Source organism: Poecilia reticulata, chromosome 7 (assembly GCF_904066995.2).
Source record: "Poecilia reticulata chromosome 7, P_reticulata-male-v2, whole genome shotgun sequence".
In the NCBI taxonomy this organism is placed as follows: domain Eukaryota; kingdom Metazoa; phylum Chordata; class Actinopteri; order Cyprinodontiformes; family Poeciliidae; genus Poecilia; species Poecilia reticulata.
Window position 1 is genome coordinate 12,753,470 of NC_088836.1, and position 21,568 is coordinate 12,775,037.

A 21,568-nucleotide genomic window follows, 5' to 3' on the forward strand; every position below is an offset into this window, starting at 1 on the left:
CAGGTGTTCCAGGTGAGACACGAACAAACTGCCAAAATGTCTAATTTACTCCCTACGCGCTGCAAATTATTTTTATTTTCGCTTTGTGTTTCAGAGAAGCCAGGAAGATGCCCCTATAAACAGTTTACGCCCTGGTGTGATAACTTCTGTGGTCACCATGGTGACTGCCCAGAAGTGCTGTCCGACATCATGTGGCCGTGCTTTCAGACAGCCGTGTTTGCATCTCTTGCATTTAATACATTTTTTATGAATAAAAATGTCAAATTGTTCTTCTGTATTTTTTATTTTTTTTACTTTATGATGCGTTTTAATAGACTACACAAATAATGACGTTATGCTTAAAAACACATAGTTGAAATTGGAAACCAGAGATATTCAACTTCTTTTTTTTTTCCTCTTCTTTATTTTGGCGGTTAGCATACAGAAACAATTTTGGTAATTCCAACAAACCTGAACCAAAATAAATTTGGTCTGATTTATTGTGAGACATCCATGGGGGGATGGATGGATTGATGGATGTTTTTTTAGTAAATGCCAGAGTAAGAAAAGTTTGTCAAACAGTTTTCAAATTCAGAAGTGCTGGACACCTGGCTATGAAGGACTGGATACAATACGATGGTGTGATATTGATTTAACAATAAAGAAAAGAACATCAGAAAATGTATTTTGTGAATACAAGTTAGCTGCGGATTAGGCTTGTCATCCAGGCAATCCTTTTGTTTAAAGAAGTAGCATTTTAAAAGAAAACCATAATAAATGGGAGTGTAGGTTTAAGGTAAGTACAAATACTTTAACCTGACAGAATAATATTCTGTAAAATAAATCATTTGCTTTTTACACTTTTCAGTTTCTTTCTTTACTCACATTTAAAGGTTTCAAACATCAAACTAATTTTAATACTTGATAAAAATGAAATTCTTAACACAAAATGCAATTTTCAAATGACTGAATTTATCAAGGGGGAAATACAAGAAACAAAATGACCCAACCTGGTCCTATGTGGAAAGTAGGGGTTAGATTTTGGATATTTTTTTGCCTGAAAAGTCACTTAATATAGCAACAAAATCACTAAGTTGGCAACAATGGCGTGACTATTGTTAACCACGCTTGTGCAGTGTCACCTGGTGGTCTGGGCCATCAGTCAGCCTTATCTCACGGTAGAGCAAAAGGGGGCAGTGGTTGATTTTTAAACCTTTGCGGATGTAAATAAGATCAGTTTCTCATGCATGAGCCGATTGTTGATCTCCTAAAATTAAGAAAGCCTCATCTGTGCACTTTACTAAAAAAAAAGGGTTGCGCCAACCTTGAGACCAACAAAGGCCATCAAAAATTTGCGGTAACTGCATTATTTACATCACTGTGGAAAAGTTTATTTCCCACAGTGAAAATGTGGAAAATAAAGCAACATTCAAGAGTTTTTAAACATAAACAGGCCTTTTAAGATTATAGTATCAAAACGTGAAGCTCAGTGGTAGACATAGATAATGTCATTGACCCTTCTCATCTGGTCATAAGTTTTTATTTTTATTTTTTAGATCAGGGCATGATGTGTTGCTTTTTGAAGCTTATTTCTAAGGACAGAAAAAAAATCCACAGAATGATTGTTTTTAAAAGCTTCTTAATGGTATTTGGAAGAGAGATGTTCTGCAATGGAAAAGCAAATCTGAGAGTTACATAAATGAAAAAAAAAAAATGTCACTCTGACAAAAGTTACTGTGACTTAACGCTATTTTATCTCAACTCTCCTGGCATGGAGATGTCAAATAGCAGGTCAGAAACACAGCAAAGGTTCAACAGTAAAAATTGCTTTTACGGAATTCAGAAGCGTATTAACAGGAACCATATGGCAATATAATATATAAATGTTCTTGTTTCAGACAAAAAAAACAATACTTGTATAGTTAACTATTACATTTCCCATTTACTGAAATAAAAAAAAAATAAAAAATTCAAGTTGCCCTTTTTATGTACATTCATACCAGTGCTTGACTCAGTTCTTCCCTGAACATTAACGCTTTTAGGTTTCTTTTCTATTCTGTGCAGGATCCACTTTTGTAGCAACCTAACGGATCCCCGGGTGCTGCCTCACAGAGGCGGCACGCCCCTCATCTTGCGGATTACGTTGGCTATTCGCTTGGCCAGTCCTGGGTTGGGTTCTTCTACCTGGAAGCTTCGGGTCAGCAGGTTGTACAGGGAGCCGTATCCCACGGCCACAACGGTGCACGTTAAACAGATGACATTGTAAGGCATGCTGAAGTCTGGAGTGGGCAGGTTCACCAGCAGGGGCTCTGTGTAGACGCGTATGAAGTAGCTAGACTCTTCTTTGGTCGGAAAACTAGAAAGACAAGTGAAAACTGCGATTTTACACCCAAAGAGAAAACAAGAAAGCCAGGAGGACGTCTCTTAACATGCTAAGCAAAAACAAACAAAAAAAACTCCACTCACAAAGTGCTGAACAGGGGTTGCTCCTTAGTGATGTTTGTATTCATGGCAACAGTACTTGGCACAAGAGCACTGACAACCGAAGACCTACAATTGAATGAGAGACACATCTTAATCATTGAAAGGAAGTTGGCATCAGAAATATACGTCCATTTCTTACTTGGAGGACAGACTTATGACAGATGCAACAGGCAATGTGTTCATACCCGACGTAGAATCCGTGGTTGGGATCAGGTGTGTACTCGGTCCATTTGAGCAGAGCCCTCTCAAACTGCACGGTAACCTCGGTGACGGAGTGTGGAGGCAGCTGGACCAGCATCTCCAGCAGGTGGGGCCGCATTCGGTCTTTGGACGGCTGGTAGTGGATGTAACCTGGGAATAGATGGGGAATAAACGGAGCAACGAAAGCAGAATGTTAATGTTTGCTTGTCTGACAACGCATTCAGTTACAGATATTTTAAATAATTGAATGAAGAAATGATATAGAAGCTTGAGCAAACAAAAAAATCTGTGTTTAAATTATGTCACTTGACTCCAATGTGCTATGGCATATTCAGTAGTCTTCTGAAGACTGAAGGATAGAAATACAAACTTTGTATTTCTATCAAATACAAAGTACACATAGACGTATGCACACATACTTCTATGTGTGCATACACACATAGAAGTATGTGTGTATGGTTCTATTTGGGGCCACATGTGTAGACCAATCTGCATATTTTTCCCTCAAAGTTTCTCAATTTAATATCGGTTCAGTTCCTGATAGACGTTAATATTTATGGATTCATCAGTGTCATGCCATCTTCAACATTTTCTTTTAAAGGTAAAAGAATGTGACCTTCCAAGGCTGATTTTGGCTGACAATTGTCATTTTGACATCTTAATTTCTAGCACTCACTTGGCTTGTTGTCCTTTCCCTTGCTGGTGACGGTCAGCGTGTGAACGTAGAGACGCAGATACCAGGGCACGGAGTCCAGCAGCAGCACAGGAAAAGATCTGAAGGGATGGTTGTTGTACATTAAGGTGTGGATCTCTCCGGTCTGCAGCCCGTACCCGGCAACGTAACGTTCGGCGTGCAGCAAGGGCCGAAGCATGTCGCCTGCACGAAGAAAGATGGCAATGATTTGAAACAGAGAAACGTGCTAAAAATCTTAACTGAAAGAAACCCACTTTTACTTAGGCAATGTCAAGTGTACACCTGTTGGAATAGGGTGGAAAAATGTAGAATTTTATTTAACGTAACTGCTCAAAAATAGTTTCTGATGGGTTTCACTTCCAATCCAAAAATGACCAAACAATGTCAGGAAGAATGGCAAACCAAAAACTCTGTTCCAGGTAAAACAAATTCACCCTCTTCTTCTTCTTCTTCTTCTTGTGTCATCAATTGTCAGCAGCAATGTTCAGCCAATCCAGCAAAGCTGCTTCAGCCATCACTTTTGTCACTCACCCTCTGTGGATTTCCAGCGAATCAGCACATTAAGGGAGCGCACAGTCCCAAAGGTGACTTGTTGGGTCAGGTCGTAGACAGAAAAGGTCCGTCTGTCCCCCAGCACCACCGCCTGGCTCAGCAGATGAGTAGCTGGACTGAGCTCGAACTGGTCCTCCTGGAGAAACAAAACCATCTGGCTTTCATATAAATTTGAACTAAAAACAAAAACAAAAACAAATGTTCCCCATCCATCAGGTGCGTGTGAGACCACTTCGACAATTTAATTAGGTTCATCTCAGATGTTTGCATTGTTACAAAAAAAAACACACAGATATTTAAAGTGGAAGAACAGGACGCAACCTGAGGGTTGTCTGTGACGTCGATATATATTTTACTGGAGGAGGCCAGCGGGCAGGCTTCGGTGAGGGTCCGAGAGAACATCTTAAACAAAGACCACTCTGAAGAGAGAAGGGAATACATCAGCAAAGATGAAAGAGATACAATAGTTAAGTCGTGGACGATCGCAGGAAGAGATGTCTTCTGCAGACCTCGTTTGCCCTGTCCAGAGGCGTGAAGGTCAAACACCACATTCAGCGTCTGCCTCAGCTCCAAGGACGCGGTTTTGCACGGCTCGTCCTGACACACCGGCCGTATGTGCACAGCCTGGGAATGGAAACTGCTGTGGAAGAGTTTCTCCGACTTCAACAGCACAGCCAGACCAGCCTGAAAATATGCAGGTGCCACACGGAGGGGGGCGGGGAAAAAAGTCGGTTGAATAACCAAATCGGCACTTAGACTGTCGAGACAGATGCTGGCAAAAAAAAAGAGGGATTCACCTTGGATCCACACGGCAACAGTTTTTTCCAAGGAGTCAAGTTTTCAGTGCAGACAATTTCTCGTGGGAGGGTGGCGTAGCGAAGGAAGCGGTGATCTGTACCTTGAATTTCAACATAAACAGAATTTTAAGCAGCAAATTTTGAACAGAAGGTTTGATCGACGTGTACATTGTCCAGGATTTCTTTAATGAGTCAGGTCCTTTTAGAAAACCAAGACAAAAATGACCTGCATGAAAACTAAATACAAAAGAGCTTTAAAGAAATGGATTATGTAAAATAATGTGGACACATTTATTTCATATTTAAACAATACATATTCTAAACGGTGCTGATGACTTATTGCAGTGGAATAAGAGAAAACAAGGCCGAAAGATGCTTACTTGGTGTTATAAAAATAAAATACCTGAGTTAGATATATTTCTACAACACACAATGATATGATATGATATATGATATGCAGACGGACTGCACCAATCAATGGAGAAGAACTTGAAATGCACCATTTCTTCCTTGACTGCTGACTGGCAAGTGGAACTCTGAAGAACCTAAATATTTTTTTTATGAACACTAAAACTAAACACCAAAACTCAAAACCCAAACTTTTTCAGTGCTCTTCTTTTTTTTTTTTTTATTAAAATATTTTACAATCTGCTATTGGAAATTGTTGTTTTTGTAATGAAAGCCACCCTAACATGCAGTATATTTGTTTCCTGGATTTTTGCATCTTTCTAAGGAGGAGCTGGCACTGACTAACAGTAAGATGTCATTTGCAATCTCGGGTTTAATTCAGCATAATGTATCATAAGAGAAATGTGTAGAATGCAAAAATAAAGGCTGAGAATGGTTTGCTGTACCGTTGGCGATTCCCAGGGGTTTGAAGGAGGCGCTGGGCTGAACAGTGTTGGTGGAGTCAATGAAGTTCAGTGAAGCACAGAAGATGCCTGACAAAACGTTTGTCAGCTCCTTCCACGTGGCATCCACACTAAAAAGGGAGACAGAAGGCAGAGAAATGTTGACGGGACCGACAGACACGCGGAAGCAGCAAACCGATGCATAACAATGCATCCATATTAACGTCAAATATATGACAAGCCATCTTAGCTGATCAGATATGTACATGCTAAAAACAACAGCTTATTTTCAGCATTTAAAAAAAATCGTATTCCACAAATATATCCCTGTTAAACAAGCTGTAACACTTCGTAGCCACCAGATGGCAGCACTCACTCTGTCACAGTGTCCTGAAACCAGACCCAGAGTTCAGCTCCAGGAGGGGATGGGAGGTAGGGCTGCCCCCACTGCATGGTCCTCCAGTAGCCCTGTGTGAAGGAGATGTGCAGCTCTCGCACTGAGAACTTGGAGATGACCTGACCCAGAGATTTGGGGAACAGCCTGTAGTGGGAGACTGAGAAATGGAACCACGTATTTAGTGTTAAGGATGTTATTTATATGAGAAAAAAAATGTATGTGAGGAATTTATGTTTTGCACTTGCATTTTTAAAGGTTTAAAAGTCTCTTTAAAGTCCACATTCATAAAGTTGTGCAAAAAGTATCAGCTAACGCACAGACGTTCATCTTCTCTTTAGCTAACATTTTGTGATCTTCTTCCATTATTTCCAATACACAAAATTCACAGCTATACTGTTTTGTAAGGGCAAACTTTAATAGCCTGAAACTGAACGCAACGCTAGTGCTGAGATGGGAAATCAGTGCAAACCAAACCAGAGGGAATTTTTTTTTTTTTGCAAAAGTAGCTTGTGCAGTTGTTTACATCATTCATCAAACTTTACGACATGCATTTCAATATGTGGCACCTATACGGCAAAAGTGTTCATATTCCTTAAACCTTTTCACATTTTGTCATGCTAAACTCCACCTCAATTTATTTGGATTTTTAGTAACACATGCTTGAGAAGGAGAAAATGATTAAAATGTAATGTGAATAAGGTTTGACTGATGAGATTTTCTATAGGTGGCTGTTTAAGTTGTCTTTTTACAACAAATGTGTGATCGGTAAGAACTCTGAAGTGGACTTTGTTATACTGGAAGGTTGCCTCTTCTTTCATTGATCTTAAAAGGAAAACAAAATCTGCACAAACTTACAGAGTCTGATTGACTCTGATATTACCTTCCACTGCCCGCTGTCAAGACGGCTTACCTTTACTTCCTCTGGTGAAGTCAGTCTCCCACACGGTGCGAAACTGGAAGCTAGCATAAATATCTCCGGAGTGCAGCGGTCTGATGACCAGCTCCTCCTGAAACTCGTCTTTGAGCGCCGGTGTTGATGTCAGGACCGAATCGGGGACAGGTAAGTCCTGTTTGCTCGCAGCAGCATCATCAGGAACTGTTTCGTCAACCTGGGTTGCTTCCCACCGCCTCTCCTCTGTCGGTTGCTTCTCTGTTTCCGCCGCTGTTTGTGGATTATCGACCACACTGGCATGCTGTTCATCACCCGGCGTAGGTTCTTCACTTTTTACCACCACGTATAATGAATAAATAAATACAAGAAGTAACCAAGCGCAGCGACTACACCTGGGAGCTGCCATATTGCTACTGGGTAGGTGATTAACTTCCGCCTTCTAACGTCACGCATGAAACCAGCCAATAGCCTCTTTCCATTCTGAGTCCCGTGACAGTGACTTAGATATGTTTTGTTTTAAGCAAAAAATATTTCATTTAAAGAGACCAGATGCATTAAAATGCCTGTTGGAAATCTGTATTTTGACTTTTGCAGAACTATTAATTTGTTCGGACGGCTCATTATTAAATTATGCCTCTAATTGTTCGGTAAGCATATTTGTAAAAAGACCATCTTTTATTAGAGTACCAGTAATTCAGAAAGATTGAATAAATATGTAAGAAATACATACACATATTATCATTAAGAATATTTTTTTTTAAAATAATGGGGGAGGGGGGTATAATTTTTTACTAATATCTGCAGCAGGGCATATTAGTCTGAACCATGTTTATTTATATACAGATTTTTTTAAATGAAATTACACACGTTATTATTGAATCTACATTACATTACAACTGAATCTAAAGTGACATTAGCTTTCAGCTACCTAAAGCTATGGACCCTGAACGTATGCACCATATTCTGGCTACTGTATGCTTTCTCTAAGCCACCATAAAACATTCAATACAGAATTTGCAATGTCCTGGTGCTGAATTGTGTCACTGGACAGGGATGGGCATCATCATCACCCCGCTGGTACCACCGGGGGCACATCCCCCCTCCTCGACCCCCTTTCACATCTACACATCGTCACACACGGCCCAGACACACGCGCTCGCGCATTGCACGCACACACATCCACGCGCGGTGAATTTCAGCCCAGCCATGGCTCCCTGGTAGATGCTCAAAGCGGCTGTTGTCAGAGCGAATTAAATCTCCCCTCCTCTCCTCTGCTCTGCTCCGCTTGCTGGTTTTCCTCCTGACCTCGCTTGCCTCCGCTCGGGTTTTTCAATATTTTATTCAGGATTCCTGCGCTGTCTTCTTCTACATGGCTACATCAGATGGACTAGACGGCTGTCTGCAGCGAGGCAGATCTCAAAGTGACCCGAACATACTCACGGAACCGGGCATCGATTTGTCTCACGGCACAGGTAGGATGAACGCGGCATTACGATGATCATTATTTATTTTATTTTTATATTTTGTGCATTTATTTTGTGTTAATTTATTATATTGCAGAATTATTTATTGTTTTTTTTTTTTAGCGATGGTAAAAATGCTCTAACGCCCGCTGGGATGTCAGAACAGCCAGGACAATTAGCGCTATGCTTCCAACGCTGGATGTCGAATATTGACTGTAACAGTGAATCGTGGCGCTGCAAATTGAAAATTAATGTGCCATATCAGCGTCTGTGAACGGCTGCTATGCCTGGTCACATTATTATAAAGACGCCTGTAGCTCTTATAGCGCTGACGTGGATTCAAGTAGTGGGCTATTGAGGGTATTTAATATTATATCGACGTGAGGAGATTTCACTTATTTGCGGATTTTTTTCTTTTTTTTTTTTGTGGCTGCAATCAGCCTGCCTGGATAGGGCATTTTGGGAGCATCACACAATCCGCATGCATGTACGGTCCATGATGCCAGGCTAAGCGTATTTGTTGTCTTATCTCAGCCTGTGCTGCTTGCCCCGTGTTATGTGGGGGTAAGCACGGGTCTTGGCTTTAGGCTTTAATGCAGTTTAAACCGGCACATGCACATCTCTGCATATTGACAGCACTGACAACCCCACCCCCCTTCTCCTACTTCCCTCTTACTGAACTGATGACTGGTCAATGCCAGGCTGCCCCACGTGATGCAGGCTATAGGTGGAGATACCCCCCAACCCCCCTTCCCTTCCAGGCTTTAATTTTAAAGAAAATATCAGGTGCTGCTTTCAGTGAGGAGTCCTTGTTTGTTTCCCCCGGGGCCTGTTTGTCATCCTCTTGAATGTGGTATAGGGCTAATGAAATGATCTTTCATTAATAACAGATAAAGAGTGGTGCCTCTGCACTCCTGCTGCAGATAATGTGCTTCCTCTATCAGCTTCCCATTCTTAATTCGTCCATCTAACTCCTCCGAAAATGCATGGATTGATTTTTACGTAAGCACGAGGCTATTTATGGTCAATTCATGTGGGTTTGGAAAGGGCTTGTTGTTTCCTCCCACACGTGGTGAGTTTTACGCACACGAAGAATGCTGGAGTGGATGATTCAGAAAAAAAAAAGGGAAAAAAAAGCTATGCCTTTTCACCTTTCAGCTCATTTCTAATGAAGGCCACTCGATTGCACCTGCCTGCACTCATCAGCTGGCCCAAGTGCATTTTCAACGGACCCCCGGCTGAATACGGCCCTGCCAAGGATGGTTTTAATTCACACTTATGTGAATGTGATGATGTCACAGCGGGTCTTTGACACACCTGAATAAACAACACAGTGGCTCGGCAGATCCGCCATGCAAGTGACGAGAGCCGTGCAGTGAGATCAGCCTCCGTAGACGACAATGTGTGCAAATGCAGGTTTTTGCGATGAAAATAAGAGCAGAATAACTATACCGTTGTGACAGCAGAGTAGTGTCAGCGTCTGATGACCTGAAGCACTCACAACATGACCCAGCTCTCCTCTGTGTAAGATCATCACTGCACCAATGTCTGGGGCACCAGTCTTTGCCAAAGTAATCCTTTGGCAAAGACTGCACTTTTCTCCTTTTACAGTGCCTCACGCAGCTGCAGAGGATAGGCTGACACTGTATTCATCCCCTGACTCAACACTGACGAGAAGAGTCAATAGAGACAAGTAACAGCTGAACGTCCCACAGAATCGAAACAATGTTGTCTTAGAAATAGTGATAACGGGAGATTCCCACTGAGTAGTCTCCAATAGTCCAGTCCTACTTTTTTTTTTTGTATTATTTACTGAGAATGGCTTTTTTTTTAGTTCAGTGTGTTTGTATGCTCACCAGACACTTGTTCAGTTGCTTGATAACACTAATGCCAAATTTGGCCAATCTCGTACCAGGAAGTCGGCGCTGTCAGACACGTTGACGTGATGAAGACAACTTGCTGAAAATGAAGCCAAGAATCAGAATAGTGGAGAAAATAGATAAAAAAGGGGATAGTGAGCGCTCAGGTTTACAGAGAGCGGCTTGAGAAAGAGAAAATATCCAGCAAGAATGGCCGGACGGCTTTGAAACAAAGCAACAATTATTAAAACAAGGTATGCAGGGTAACAACTCTAAACATTAAACTCGAAGCAGGTGGGCTGCAGAAGATCACATCGGGTGGCTCTTCTGTCAGTTAGGAACAGGAAACAAAGACTACAGTTCACAAAGGCTCAACAGAATCGGCTAATAATAGATGCTGCTGGTCCAAAATCTCAACTTCACTCATTCACCTTCAACATTCAGATGCTAGGGTTAGATTCAACATGAAAGCGTGGATCCATCTTGTATCTCATTCCACTGGTTTACACTTTGGGTCCTTTAGAAGCAATTGAGGATACCAGTGGCCCAGCTTTCCTGATTATTGTTTTGGATCATGCCAGTCCATTTATAACTGCACACAGTCATCTTCTAATGTCAACTACCAGCAATATACAGCACCATGTCAAGAAGCTCCGATCATCTCAAACTGGTTTGTTGATCATGACGATGAGCTCCCTGTATTCCTGCGAATGCTACCTTGTCAATATTGACCAACATCTCTTGGGAGTGTTTCTGTAACTTTGCTTAATCTATTTTAAGGAGAATTTAGGAAGTTCTGAGTACAAAATCACTCCAACCTGGTACTGATATGATGTTCCCGTATAAAGTGGCCGGTGAGCGTATGTTCAAAAGAAAAGTTTTTCAGTGAACTACACAGAAAAACAAACAGGTCAAATTCAAATTTCACATTGCTCATTTTGAGACATCCTCATTTAACTTTCTGTCAATGTAAGTGTTGCACTGTAACAAATTGTTTAGTCAGTTCATTTCGACGAACACCTCTCTGGATTCACCTGCTAATAAAATGTCACTTTCACTCGAAGATCCACTTAGTCATTCCAGAGTGAGGAGGGAGTAATGGGGTGGAGAGGACACCTTGAAGTTTTGTAGTCAGAAAATCTGTCCAGGGACGATGGATGGTTTCTTTCTGTTATTTTTTTATTCAGTGAAATAACAGAAAGCTGATCCTAGCTAGATAAAAAAAAATAAATAAATGAAAGAAAGAGCTTAAAGAAACCACAGTACCAGAGATCTGTGGCACTCTAATTTCAAATAAAGACTAAGTCGGATTTTGATTAATATCAATTACCATTTCATTATTATGCAGTTACTGTAATAACAGTCAAGTTTTTAATTATGGTTTCGTACTTAGTGTTACTTTTATTTGGGTAACTGTTAACCTAAGTCTGTTATTACAGTTTGATAATGACAATGATGATGATTATGATGAATTATGCTAGAGGGGAAGCACATTTTGTAAATCACTGGGTTTCTAAAAGTCTTTTGAAGTCTGAAAAAGTAATGTTATGTATGATGAGTTACTTATTATTCCATTTATTTCATGGAAGCATGAGATAAATTGAGTTTTCACATTTTATTATTTTATCATACAAAACAACAGCCAGTTCATTGCTTCATTGGTCTTTCAGCTGTTTATTTTGAAACTTACAAAATGAAGGCTCATGCATCACTAACAGTGACTGAACAATATGTGTTTTGCACAAGATATTCTAGATGCATTAAAGATGTCTGATTTCAAATTTTGTAAACATTTTATGCACAAATATTCAGCGTTTTCAAAGGAATAAAAGAAACTGTAAAATTTAAATCTGGAAATTTTGAAATGGAAGAAAACATTTTTGAAAAAAGTTCTTCAGAGAAGAAAATAAGGAAATCTTAAAAAAAAACATGCACCATACTAATTAAGAGTTGGGCACTTTCCACCCAAAATCAAGACCCACTGATGATCAGTATGTTTTAGGCTTCATCTTTGTCCACTGGTCACATTGAAGCCACAACAATCCTCTTAGACATGACGTCAGAAGAATTTTGGGAAACTGCCGGTGCAACACGAGCCCCTGCGAAAATTAGACGGAATCAAACCTTTTGAACGGTGGATGTTCTTACTTGTATGCACAGGTCCCTCTTTGTGATCGTATCCATTCCGCCCACTGTAAGTGCTGAATAATTCAGTTCTGGTTTGATGAGTCCCTTTTCTGTTCCAGCCTTAGATGCCTTAATCTAAGATTGTCCTTGTGCCAAAAACGCATCGAAACAGATCCTTTCAGCGTTATCACTGAAGATCTTATGAGCTTACGCCTGCCTTTTGTACAGACAATGCGTATGTATGTAATGCACAACAATCGAGTTCAAATTTGACCACTGTGATCATTTTGCATTTTGAACTAAGAATCGTCGGTCTTCACTCCTTTAAGGACTCAATTGGACAGAGCAAATGGATCATTTTTATTTGTATTGGCCAAGTGCTAGTGCCAACTTTAAATTGATGTCACCCGTATCCAAACTCACTTCTGCTTATGAAGGTTGACTTTGCCTCACCTCAGATTAGAGCGTTTTCTTATTCACAATCCCTCTGTTACAGTCAGACATTGATGAGTAAATGTGAGAAATTATGAGTCAGCCTTATGTAACATTCTCCCTGTTTAGCTTTCTAAAATGTACAATATGGATGTATATAAAATAGGATTAGTGACACAAGAATGCCTTACATAAGTAGTCATTTAAAACTCCGTTTTGGTTAATCTTAATGTGTTAGTTTGGGTTTAAAAATATTATAATAGGGTTTTGTTTAGTCTCATTGCAGTATGTGAACTAAACGCTTTGCTTTACAGTAGATTATCTTTTCATTAACACCTAGGATCAGCCACGTCAGTCGAGGTGCCTCGCTGGAGAAGTGGAGCTGAACAAAGAAAAAGGAAAAGTCATTTAATCAGAAATTGTAAGTTTAACCTGATAGTTCTGCCATGCAGTAGAAAAAGCATCTTGTCTATCTTGTCATGATGCAGTAAAGTACCTTTAATGATGCTGAAGAGGCAGATAAAGAAAAATAGGAATTAGATCAGTAAGTGGTCTTCTCTGTGGTTTTGAAAAAGGAGATAAAGTTTTATTCTTAGCTGAAGAGAAACTTTTTCAAAAGAAAAAAAGTCAAGGTCCATCTACTAGCAACACTTAATGTTACCTGCTGCTTACATTAAAGCATTCAGAGAGAAAACATTTTATTTGATTTTAACCTTAGTAGATAGATATACAGACATTTCTTTGTAAAACTTATAACCTTGCTTAAAAGTATATGAGCTCCTTTTGAATTCTTTAGTGTTTTTAAGCATAACAACAATATGAATTATACTTTTTTCTTGGAAATTCATGTGAAAGTCTATTATAAAGTGGCACGAGTGTTACGAAGAAGAACAAATAATTCGTGGTTATGAAGTGTTTAATGAAACATCTGAAAAGCACATTTATATTTGGCCCTCTTTACTCTGATAACCCATTAGTTAAGATCCAGCAAAACCAAATTAACTTCAGAAGTAATTTTGATTAATTTGAGTCCTCTAGTGTGTGATTTAACAAACTGTAAGGATGATCTGTGAAGGCATCAGAAGCCTGTTAGAGAACATTATGATCACCAAGCAACCAAGGAGAAAGTTTAGGATAATCCAGACCAGTTTTTAATGTTTTAAAAACTGAAAACACTTAATAAAGCTCCACTCAAGTTTTGATTAGAAATATACACATATCTGAATGTGTCTAAAGTCTAATTAAGACTTTAGTGCTAAATGTCAAAAATCCAGGATGGAGTCATGACTTCCTAATCACGGTCAGCTTTGAGGAAAATGGGACTTATCAGTCAAGACCACTTGCTACAAGTAGCCACTGGTGAACTATTCAATCTCTCATCCATGAAGAGAAGAAAAACAATCAGCCTTGCAGAGTCTCAGAGTAATACTCACCTAAAGCCAAGTTGTAAAAGTCGATCTAAATAGAGTATTCTCCTGCACTAATATATTTGTGGTTTTGTGTTAACTTATGGGTAAGTGATTTTAAGTATTCATTATATTTTACCGGGGCTGCACAGTGACGCAGTTGGTAGAGCTGTTGCCTGGCAGCAAGAAGGTTCTGGGTTCAATTCCCGACCTGGGGTCTTTCTGCATGTTCTCCCTGTGCATGGTGGGTTTTCTCTGGGTACTACGGCTTCTGCCCACAGTCCAAAAACATGATGTCAGGTTAACTGGTTTCTCTAAATTGTCTGTGAGTGTGTGTGTGCATGTTGTTGTGCTGTGTGTCTCTGTGTTGCCCTGCGACAGACTGGCAACCTGTCCAGGTGACCCCGCCCTTCGCCCGGAACGTTAGCTGGAGATAGGCACCAGCAACCCTCCCGACCCCACTAAGTGACAAGGGTGTACAGAGGATGGATGGATGGATGGATGGATGGATGGATGGATGGATGGATGGATGGATGGATGGATGGATGGATGGATGGATGGATGGATGGATGGATGGATGGATGGATGGATGGATGGATGGATGGATGGATGGATGGATGGATGGATGGATTATATATATATATATATATTACCTCTGGGAAAGATATGGGGAAAATCAGCATTCAGAATTACGGCAGAGATTAAGAAAATCTCCAAGATACAAAAGTTCATTTTTTAGAAGAAAGAATCATACTTTAACAGATATTTTGGTTAACAGATCCCCAACAACAAAAAACCTAAAACTTAATGATTTAGTAGTTTTCTTCTCTTTGGAAAAGGTTAAAGAAAATTGTTCAACACTATTTCTGCTGTGACTCATATAGTGGGAGTGATAATCTTGACATTTCAGTGAAACTTACTGAAGTAGATGACAATATATTATTTAACATTGTTATTCAGTCTTTGAAAAGGCATTTTTAGAGAATAATAAAATTTTTCAATGTATTTTTTTATCAGTTTTTTTTTATTTTGTTTGATTATTAATTTTTAGTCATTTTGTAAAGACTTCCTTGTTTAGTCTGCGTATTTTGCTGTTTCCAACAGTTATTGATCTATTAATCTGTAATTTTTTTAAAACTATAGTTTCTTCTTTTATAGATTCTTCTTTGCAAAGTCAGAAGAAATGTTGGAGATTTGCGTAACCACCACTAAAAGGTCTGCTTTCTCTAATAACAAGTTCACATCCTGGTTATATTGATTAATAAACACTAAAAATAAAAACATTTAACAGGAAAAGAATAATATACCCTGAGACAGTTAGGTTTACTCACATTACTTTGTCTACATGATTGGGATTTGGGTTTTTCTCTGAACCTTTTTCTAATGTTGGTCTCTTGATATCATTAATAAATGTTGTGATGACCTTTTGAAACGTGTTTAAATCCTATTATCATGTCCTGTTTAGCAGTAAAGTCTTCTACTGTTAACTAGAGCAGCTAAGTTCTCTTTCTGTTTCTCTGACAGTTTGCAGTGTTGGACTTACAGTTAAAAGCAGGGATAAAAATATGTTAGATACTGTTCCCTGCCCGTTCCTGATAGATTCACACAGTAAGTTAGAGGAAATCGTCAATTTCACATCTTTGGAGTTCAGCTCCAACTCTACACACTTGCAGCACAGCCTACAAGTAACAAGTTACAGTAACAAGTTACCGTCGTTTGACGTTTTCTCATGTTCATAAACACTAAATTCTTGTGTTTATAAGTCAAAAACCTCAAACTTATTAGCTGATTGATTCTGTTCTGTTGAAATTAGGCCAATGGAACAGCAGTAATTTCTCCTCGTTGAAAAAAAAAAAAAATCCTCTTCATCCTGGGGTGATTGAAGATAAGACGCCGCTTTGCGCTGTGTTGTGTGCGGATTCCCTCGCTGTCCTCCTGTTGCCCATGAAAACGGAACAGAAAAATCGCGCTGCGGATGTGAGAACAGATTAGGCTTTTGACGAGCCATGTGCTGCTAGGGCTGTTGTTTGCATGCCCACACCTGTGAGTCTATGTGCTTTTCTGGCTTGCGAATCCATCTCCAGAAGAAAATGGCAATCTTGTGCAGGCTGAGAAATTGAAAGAAAAAAAAAAAAACGCACAAATTAACACTCAGAATGTGCTAGACGATAACAGGCAGAGAGCAAAACAGAAAGCGCTGGCTTGATGCACAAAGACCCTAGCAGCCTGGAACACCTGGGAGATATCCTGGTATAAAAGCAGCATGAAATGCAGCTATTTATCCTCTAAAGGCTGAGGTTAAATGAAGTTTAAGGAGTTGCAAGCCGGATGATGTGAAGGGTAAACTCCTCCTGACGTCTTCGGATCAGCGGGGGCAAGTTTTACAGAAAGGCAGGAGAAAAGGACAGAGGACTGAATGAGCGAAATGAAGGAGAGAAGGAAATGAGAAGGTGGCAGCTTTTTTTTTTTTTTTTTTTTTGAAGGAAAGCCAAGATCTTATCCTAATTGCAAGCTAGCTGCAGCGAGATGATGGATCATCTATAGGAGAACAGGAACAAAGATGCAGTGGATGTGTTTCTCGTGTCCTTTAAGACTGCAGGAGATTCAGGACCAGGATGAATAAAAAAATTAAAGGATGTTAATGAAGGCCTAGGATGCAGTTACACTCAAAATATTTTTCATTAGTTTCTATTTTCTATTCTTTCGAGCTACTATTCATACCCCTTAATTTTTTTTTTTTTTTTTCAGAATTGTGTCAAGCACAATCAAAGTCTACTATTTGTACTATTTGTAGGTATGTCACATAACATTGCAATTAGCTCCAAGACATTAATAAGCAAGAAAACAAACATGGAGAGACTTGTTGTTTGTTAGCTGATTAGATTTAGTTATGTTTTACTCTTCAGTGTATTCAGGCGAGACTGAATACAGACACATTTTCTTGACAAGAACTCCTGAAAAATATTTTAGTAGAAAATGAAACTTAAAGACTTTAAAAGCGGCGAAAGATAAGATGTATTTTCTGCTAATGCTAACTTTTTCTTACTGTTAAATTCAGGTTTTGGTCAGCACCGTTATCACATCGGATATGTGTTCCATTAAAAGCCTGAAGATGTTTGCAAAGTTAAAACAAAGAACAAAAGTTTAAAAAGCACAGCAGAGAAGTGTATATGAAGCGCTACACAGATTCAGCACAAACAATAAAATAATAAATGAGGTAAAATGGAAGCCAATAACACTGAAAACTATCACAGACAAACATAAAATCATAGTAAATAAGACGAATAATGTTCAAAAGAAAATATCCATAATTTTCTTGCTTTTGATAATCCCTGATGATGACAGTAAAAATAAATAATCAATAATGTATTGTAAAAGGTGTCGATGTGTTAGATCAGTAGTGTAAAATATTGATAAACAATTTGCTTTTATTTAGTTTTTGCTACCAAACAGGTATGTGAAGCATTTTTTTCCCTCTTTCATCACATGCTCCCATCTTGATATCATAGTTTGTTCTCCCCATTTCACAGAGGTGCATCCATATGCAAAGGCTGGATGTCCACAGTTGTATTTGATGTGGCTATTTTAGGCTGTTCAGTGATTGTCTGTATTTAGCTGGGAAGCTTGTTGTTAAAAATGTGACTTTGTTTAAATCACCTCCTGTGCAAATTTAGCCTAAGCAAAGTTGTTGGAAATCTTGTTTGATCAACCCCGTTTCTTTTAATCACCTTTTAGTTAAATTTTCTCTGCTGGGGTATTTCCCACTGATGCTGTTAGGGTTGTCTCTGAATAATAAATTCTCCTGGAGGTGATGGTGATGTGTTGAGTTGCAAAATGAAATAAAAAAATAAAAATCAATCTTTGAAAATGGTGTTCACAGCACTGTAAAGTTGCCACAGTAAACACCGTCCTTAAAATAGATACCTGCTGGTTCCTCCTACCAAAAATATGACGTATTGCAGCGTCACACCTCTTCAAAGCCTCTGCATGTTTCTCTCCTAAATCAGATGTGAGGCCAGAGGAAATTCCCCTGCCTCATCAAAGCTGAACACTTTTGTCTAGAACCTCCCCCCACCCCCTCCCCGCTCCCCCAAAAAAGAAGAAGACTGACACCAAGGAGGGAAGGAAACTAAAAACGAACGGGGTGAACTAAACTCAGCATACAGTATGTAGGGGCTTGTCCTTGTGACTGAGTGTGTTGTCAGAGAGATGAGGAGACAGTGAAATGTGGTTTTAGGCCTTTGTGTTTATGTTTAATAGCCACTTACAGTGCAGTGTTACTGAGGAGTTCTCTCAGGGCCTCTTCGGAGCAAGAAGATGAAATACATAATGTACCCCGATCAAATAACGGCACAAGAAGGAATAGAGTCATAAAATGAAATGAATTCAGACTTTTCATTGAAATGTTCCACTGGCCGTGTCTGTGATAAATGAGATAAATGAGAGGGAAGGGAGGGGAGACTTTGGCTGCTTTCACTTTTTGTTACAGTCTGTCTCTCTGGCAACTCACTAACTTCCTAGAAGACGTTTAGACGGAGCTCAGAAGTTACGGTGTTTAAGGCCACTTCTCAACAGACGGGCCTTAGAATCGACGCAGACAGACTGACACTTAGAAAACACAAATCCTCATCATAATAATAAATAATTTAACATAATAAAATCTTCACATCAGATATTGAAAAAAGGATTTGATCACGCCTCTACAGCAAATGCTGCTTTTAATACATGATGCACTGCACGCCGTAGAGGTGGAACCTTTTTAAATTCAGCTTTACAGACCTCTGTGACTTTCACAATGATAGACGTGTAAAGAAGATGCACAACATTCAACCGACACACGAAAGAGAAAACAGTAATATCCATCATTTTGCTATGCCTGGTGAAACAGAGTCCGTCTCCAGGCACCATTGGGAACAATTATAAGACTGAAATGTTTCTGTGGCAAAATCTATTTTTGTTTTCAAACTATTTAGTTGTAATAATTATTTAGAAAGAAAACAACAATCCACTCTAGGCAATGTTAGAAATAGCTTATGTCTCAGTGAGCCTTCATTTAAAGCAATTTAGGTGTATCACATATTGTTTTGTAAAGGTGTGTAAGCAGCCAAAACATAATATATAATGAATATCTATAAAAAGCTAACATTTGAGTTAAGTACATTTATTTTAAGAGGTAACAGAAAGCAAATGTGCTGCCTAAAACTTCACTTTCTCTGAGATGCTTCTCTATGTTTTTAATCAGTTTTAGTCTGTAAAAATCCACAGAGCAAAAGCAAGGACAGGTGTGTTTCTGATATTTCATGATGTTTTGTTTAAATCAGGCTATAGTGAGTCCTAATAATCCCAAAACGTTACATTTAGTTAGCAAAAATCATTAGCAGTAAATCTCAAGTTGATGAGTGCTTCCTTGTTGAAGCACTCCACTAAGTTGTGACATAACTTAGATTTTTTTTTTGTCTTAAAATAAAATTAGTTTTTTTTGTTGTTTTTTTTTTAACCATTTGCCAGAAAATTTATTCCCGAAAGGTTTAAAAATGTGTCATAATTTATTCACAATTTAAATGCCTAACAGTGAATATTTTAAGATGGGAAACTTTTTTTTCAGTCCCTTCTAAAAGTGAAAAACCTGACCTGGGTGTTTCAGATCCAGACTTCTGTTCTTGTTGAAATGCAATTAAGAACAAAGGTAAAACCAAGTAATATGTGAACAAACTATATATATATATATATATATATATATATATATATATATATATATATATATATATATATATATATATAGCTAAAGAACCTGTTTGACTACTAAAGAACAGTAGTCAAACAGGGTTTCAGAGAGGGAGTGGTGCTGGTTCTGCTTCAGCACCGTGGACAGCTCCAACGGTTCCGCTGCAGCAAGCTGCAGCAGCGTGCCGAGTCGTGGTCTGTGTACTGATAAGCCTGTCCTGGATCGCAGATGCCTTGACTCATCCTGGCCCTTGATCTGCTGGGAAACAGTCCCAGTTTTTTTTTCTCTTTCTTTCTTTTTTTTTTTTTTTGTGCATCAATGACACATTAACAAGGAAAGTACATTGTGCAGATCTGGACACAAAATCCATTTCATTTAATCCACTCATATGCTACAGCATCTATACATTCCAAAAATGCAGACCCAATTGCATTAAAAGCCCTATGAAAAAAAAAAAAAAAAAAGGCAGATAGGCCAGTTCAGAGTTGCTTATTATTTATGACTTAGGGCCCTTTTCTAAATGTCTCAGTTAACACTGATTTATGATTTTTACCTACTTCTGTTAAACTATTAGCTAATCTATCGTCTGTCATTTCAGTATTTCTGTGACAAATGAGCGAGGAAGAAGTAGACCAGACAAAATCTCTTCCTCTCTCCGTAGAGTTTTTACTGTACATTTTACTTCAGGACAAGAGCTACATTTTTTATTTTATTTTTTTCCAAAAAGAAGTTACAAAAAGAGTCTTGATATACCGTGATTTCATTTGGTATTTGAGTGACACGATGTGAATTTCACAGAAGTTAAAAAACTCAAAAAGCGTTGTATTCTCACGGCAAAACATGGCTCCATATTTAGTGGAGAAAGTCTAAATCCTTTAGGGTTCTTGGCTGCAACTCAAAGTTTCGGCTCCTTCCACAGAGTTTCAACTTGATGACTTTAGACTCACTCTACTGATACGCTTTGGATCAACGTTGTGCTAGAAGACGAAATTTGTAACCTTTCAAAAAAAATGTTCTGCATGAGGAAGGAATTTTTTCTATTGCTGTTTGTCTTGCGGACAAGTGGGCTTTACACACACAAACAGTTGAAATCAGCACATTTATCTGAAAGTGGAAGACTTTATGACAACAGTTTTCCAAGAAATCTGTGAAACTCACCTAATGATCAGATATTATTTTCCCAGCTGTAGCTCTGAAGAATGTAACTCTGATCAAGGGCTGGTGTCAAAGTCAATATTGCTCTTGTTAGAAGTTTAAAACTGACAGGAGATGCTAACTACTGTTTGCAACATCGCAGACTAGGGTTTTTTTTGGTGTATTTTATGCATGTAAGTGCCATTCAACACATTTACTAAGTAGTGAAGGACCGTCTCTCCACAGAGTAAACAGGATTATCTTTGTTATGGCTGTGTGAGAGACAAAGTCAGTAAAGGCGAGGCTTGGCTCGCCTGTTTGATCTGCTCTGAACGCCTTTAGTTGTCATTAGCAACATAAACTTGACATCTTTCAACATCTTTTCACCTTGCGCTTTTCAACCATAATTTCAAGATGCTTTAAACAAAATATGGTGTCATGTCTGTATAACAGAAATTTAGTAACTTTACTTGTTAAGAATTTTTCTTTTCAAGCAGATGTTTTGACTATTTTGTTTGTGAGCCAACAATGTTGAATTTTTGAAGTCTGAACAGACAAAAAAAAAAAAAGAAAGA

General features: G+C 38.9%; 2 protein-coding genes across 2 annotated transcripts in view; one reads left to right on the top strand and one right to left on the bottom strand.

Annotated features, from left to right (window-relative positions):
* Positions 1-1,601: 1,601 nt before the first annotated feature.
* pigt (phosphatidylinositol glycan anchor biosynthesis, class T) lies at positions 1,602-7,322 on the bottom strand. Its single transcript, XM_008436458.3, has 11 exons — positions 6,866-7,322; positions 5,935-6,112; positions 5,562-5,689; positions 4,708-4,808; positions 4,420-4,594; positions 4,232-4,329; positions 3,890-4,046; positions 3,341-3,541; positions 2,649-2,814; positions 2,446-2,529; positions 1,602-2,335 (listed from the first exon to the last, which is right to left on the bottom strand). Exons 1-11 carry the CDS (start codon positions 7,251-7,253, stop codon positions 2,086-2,088), a joined length of 1,926 nt encoding a protein of 641 aa, XP_008434680.1. The 5' UTR covers positions 7,254-7,322; the 3' UTR covers positions 1,602-2,085.
* A 495-nt stretch (positions 7,323-7,817) lies between these two features.
* phactr3a (phosphatase and actin regulator 3a) overlaps positions 7,818-21,568 on the top strand; it is a 35,946-nt gene continuing 22,195 nt past the window's right edge. Inside the window, exon 1 of the mRNA XM_008436451.3 lies at positions 7,818-8,319. Within this exon, the coding sequence (XP_008434673.1) occupies positions 8,217-8,319 (103 nt within the window). The 5' untranslated portion in view covers positions 7,818-8,216. The remainder of the gene's footprint in view (positions 8,320-21,568) is intronic.

What these genes read in the sequence shown, in the direction of transcription:
- pigt (XM_008436458.3), bottom strand. Translation starts at nt 7,253, where the DNA reads ATGGCAGCTCCCAGGTGTAGTCGCTGCGCTTGGTTACTTCTTGTATTT. An exon ending in ACGTCACAGACAACCCTCAG is followed by an intron (nt 4,047 to 4,231) that starts GTTGCGTCCTGT and finishes TTGTTTCTCCAG; the next exon opens with GAGGACCAGTTCGAGCTCAG. An exon ending in CAACCCCTGTTCAGCACTTT is followed by an intron (nt 2,336 to 2,445) that starts GTGAGTGGAGTT and finishes TTGTCTTTCTAG; the next exon opens with TTTTCCGACCAAAGAAGAGT.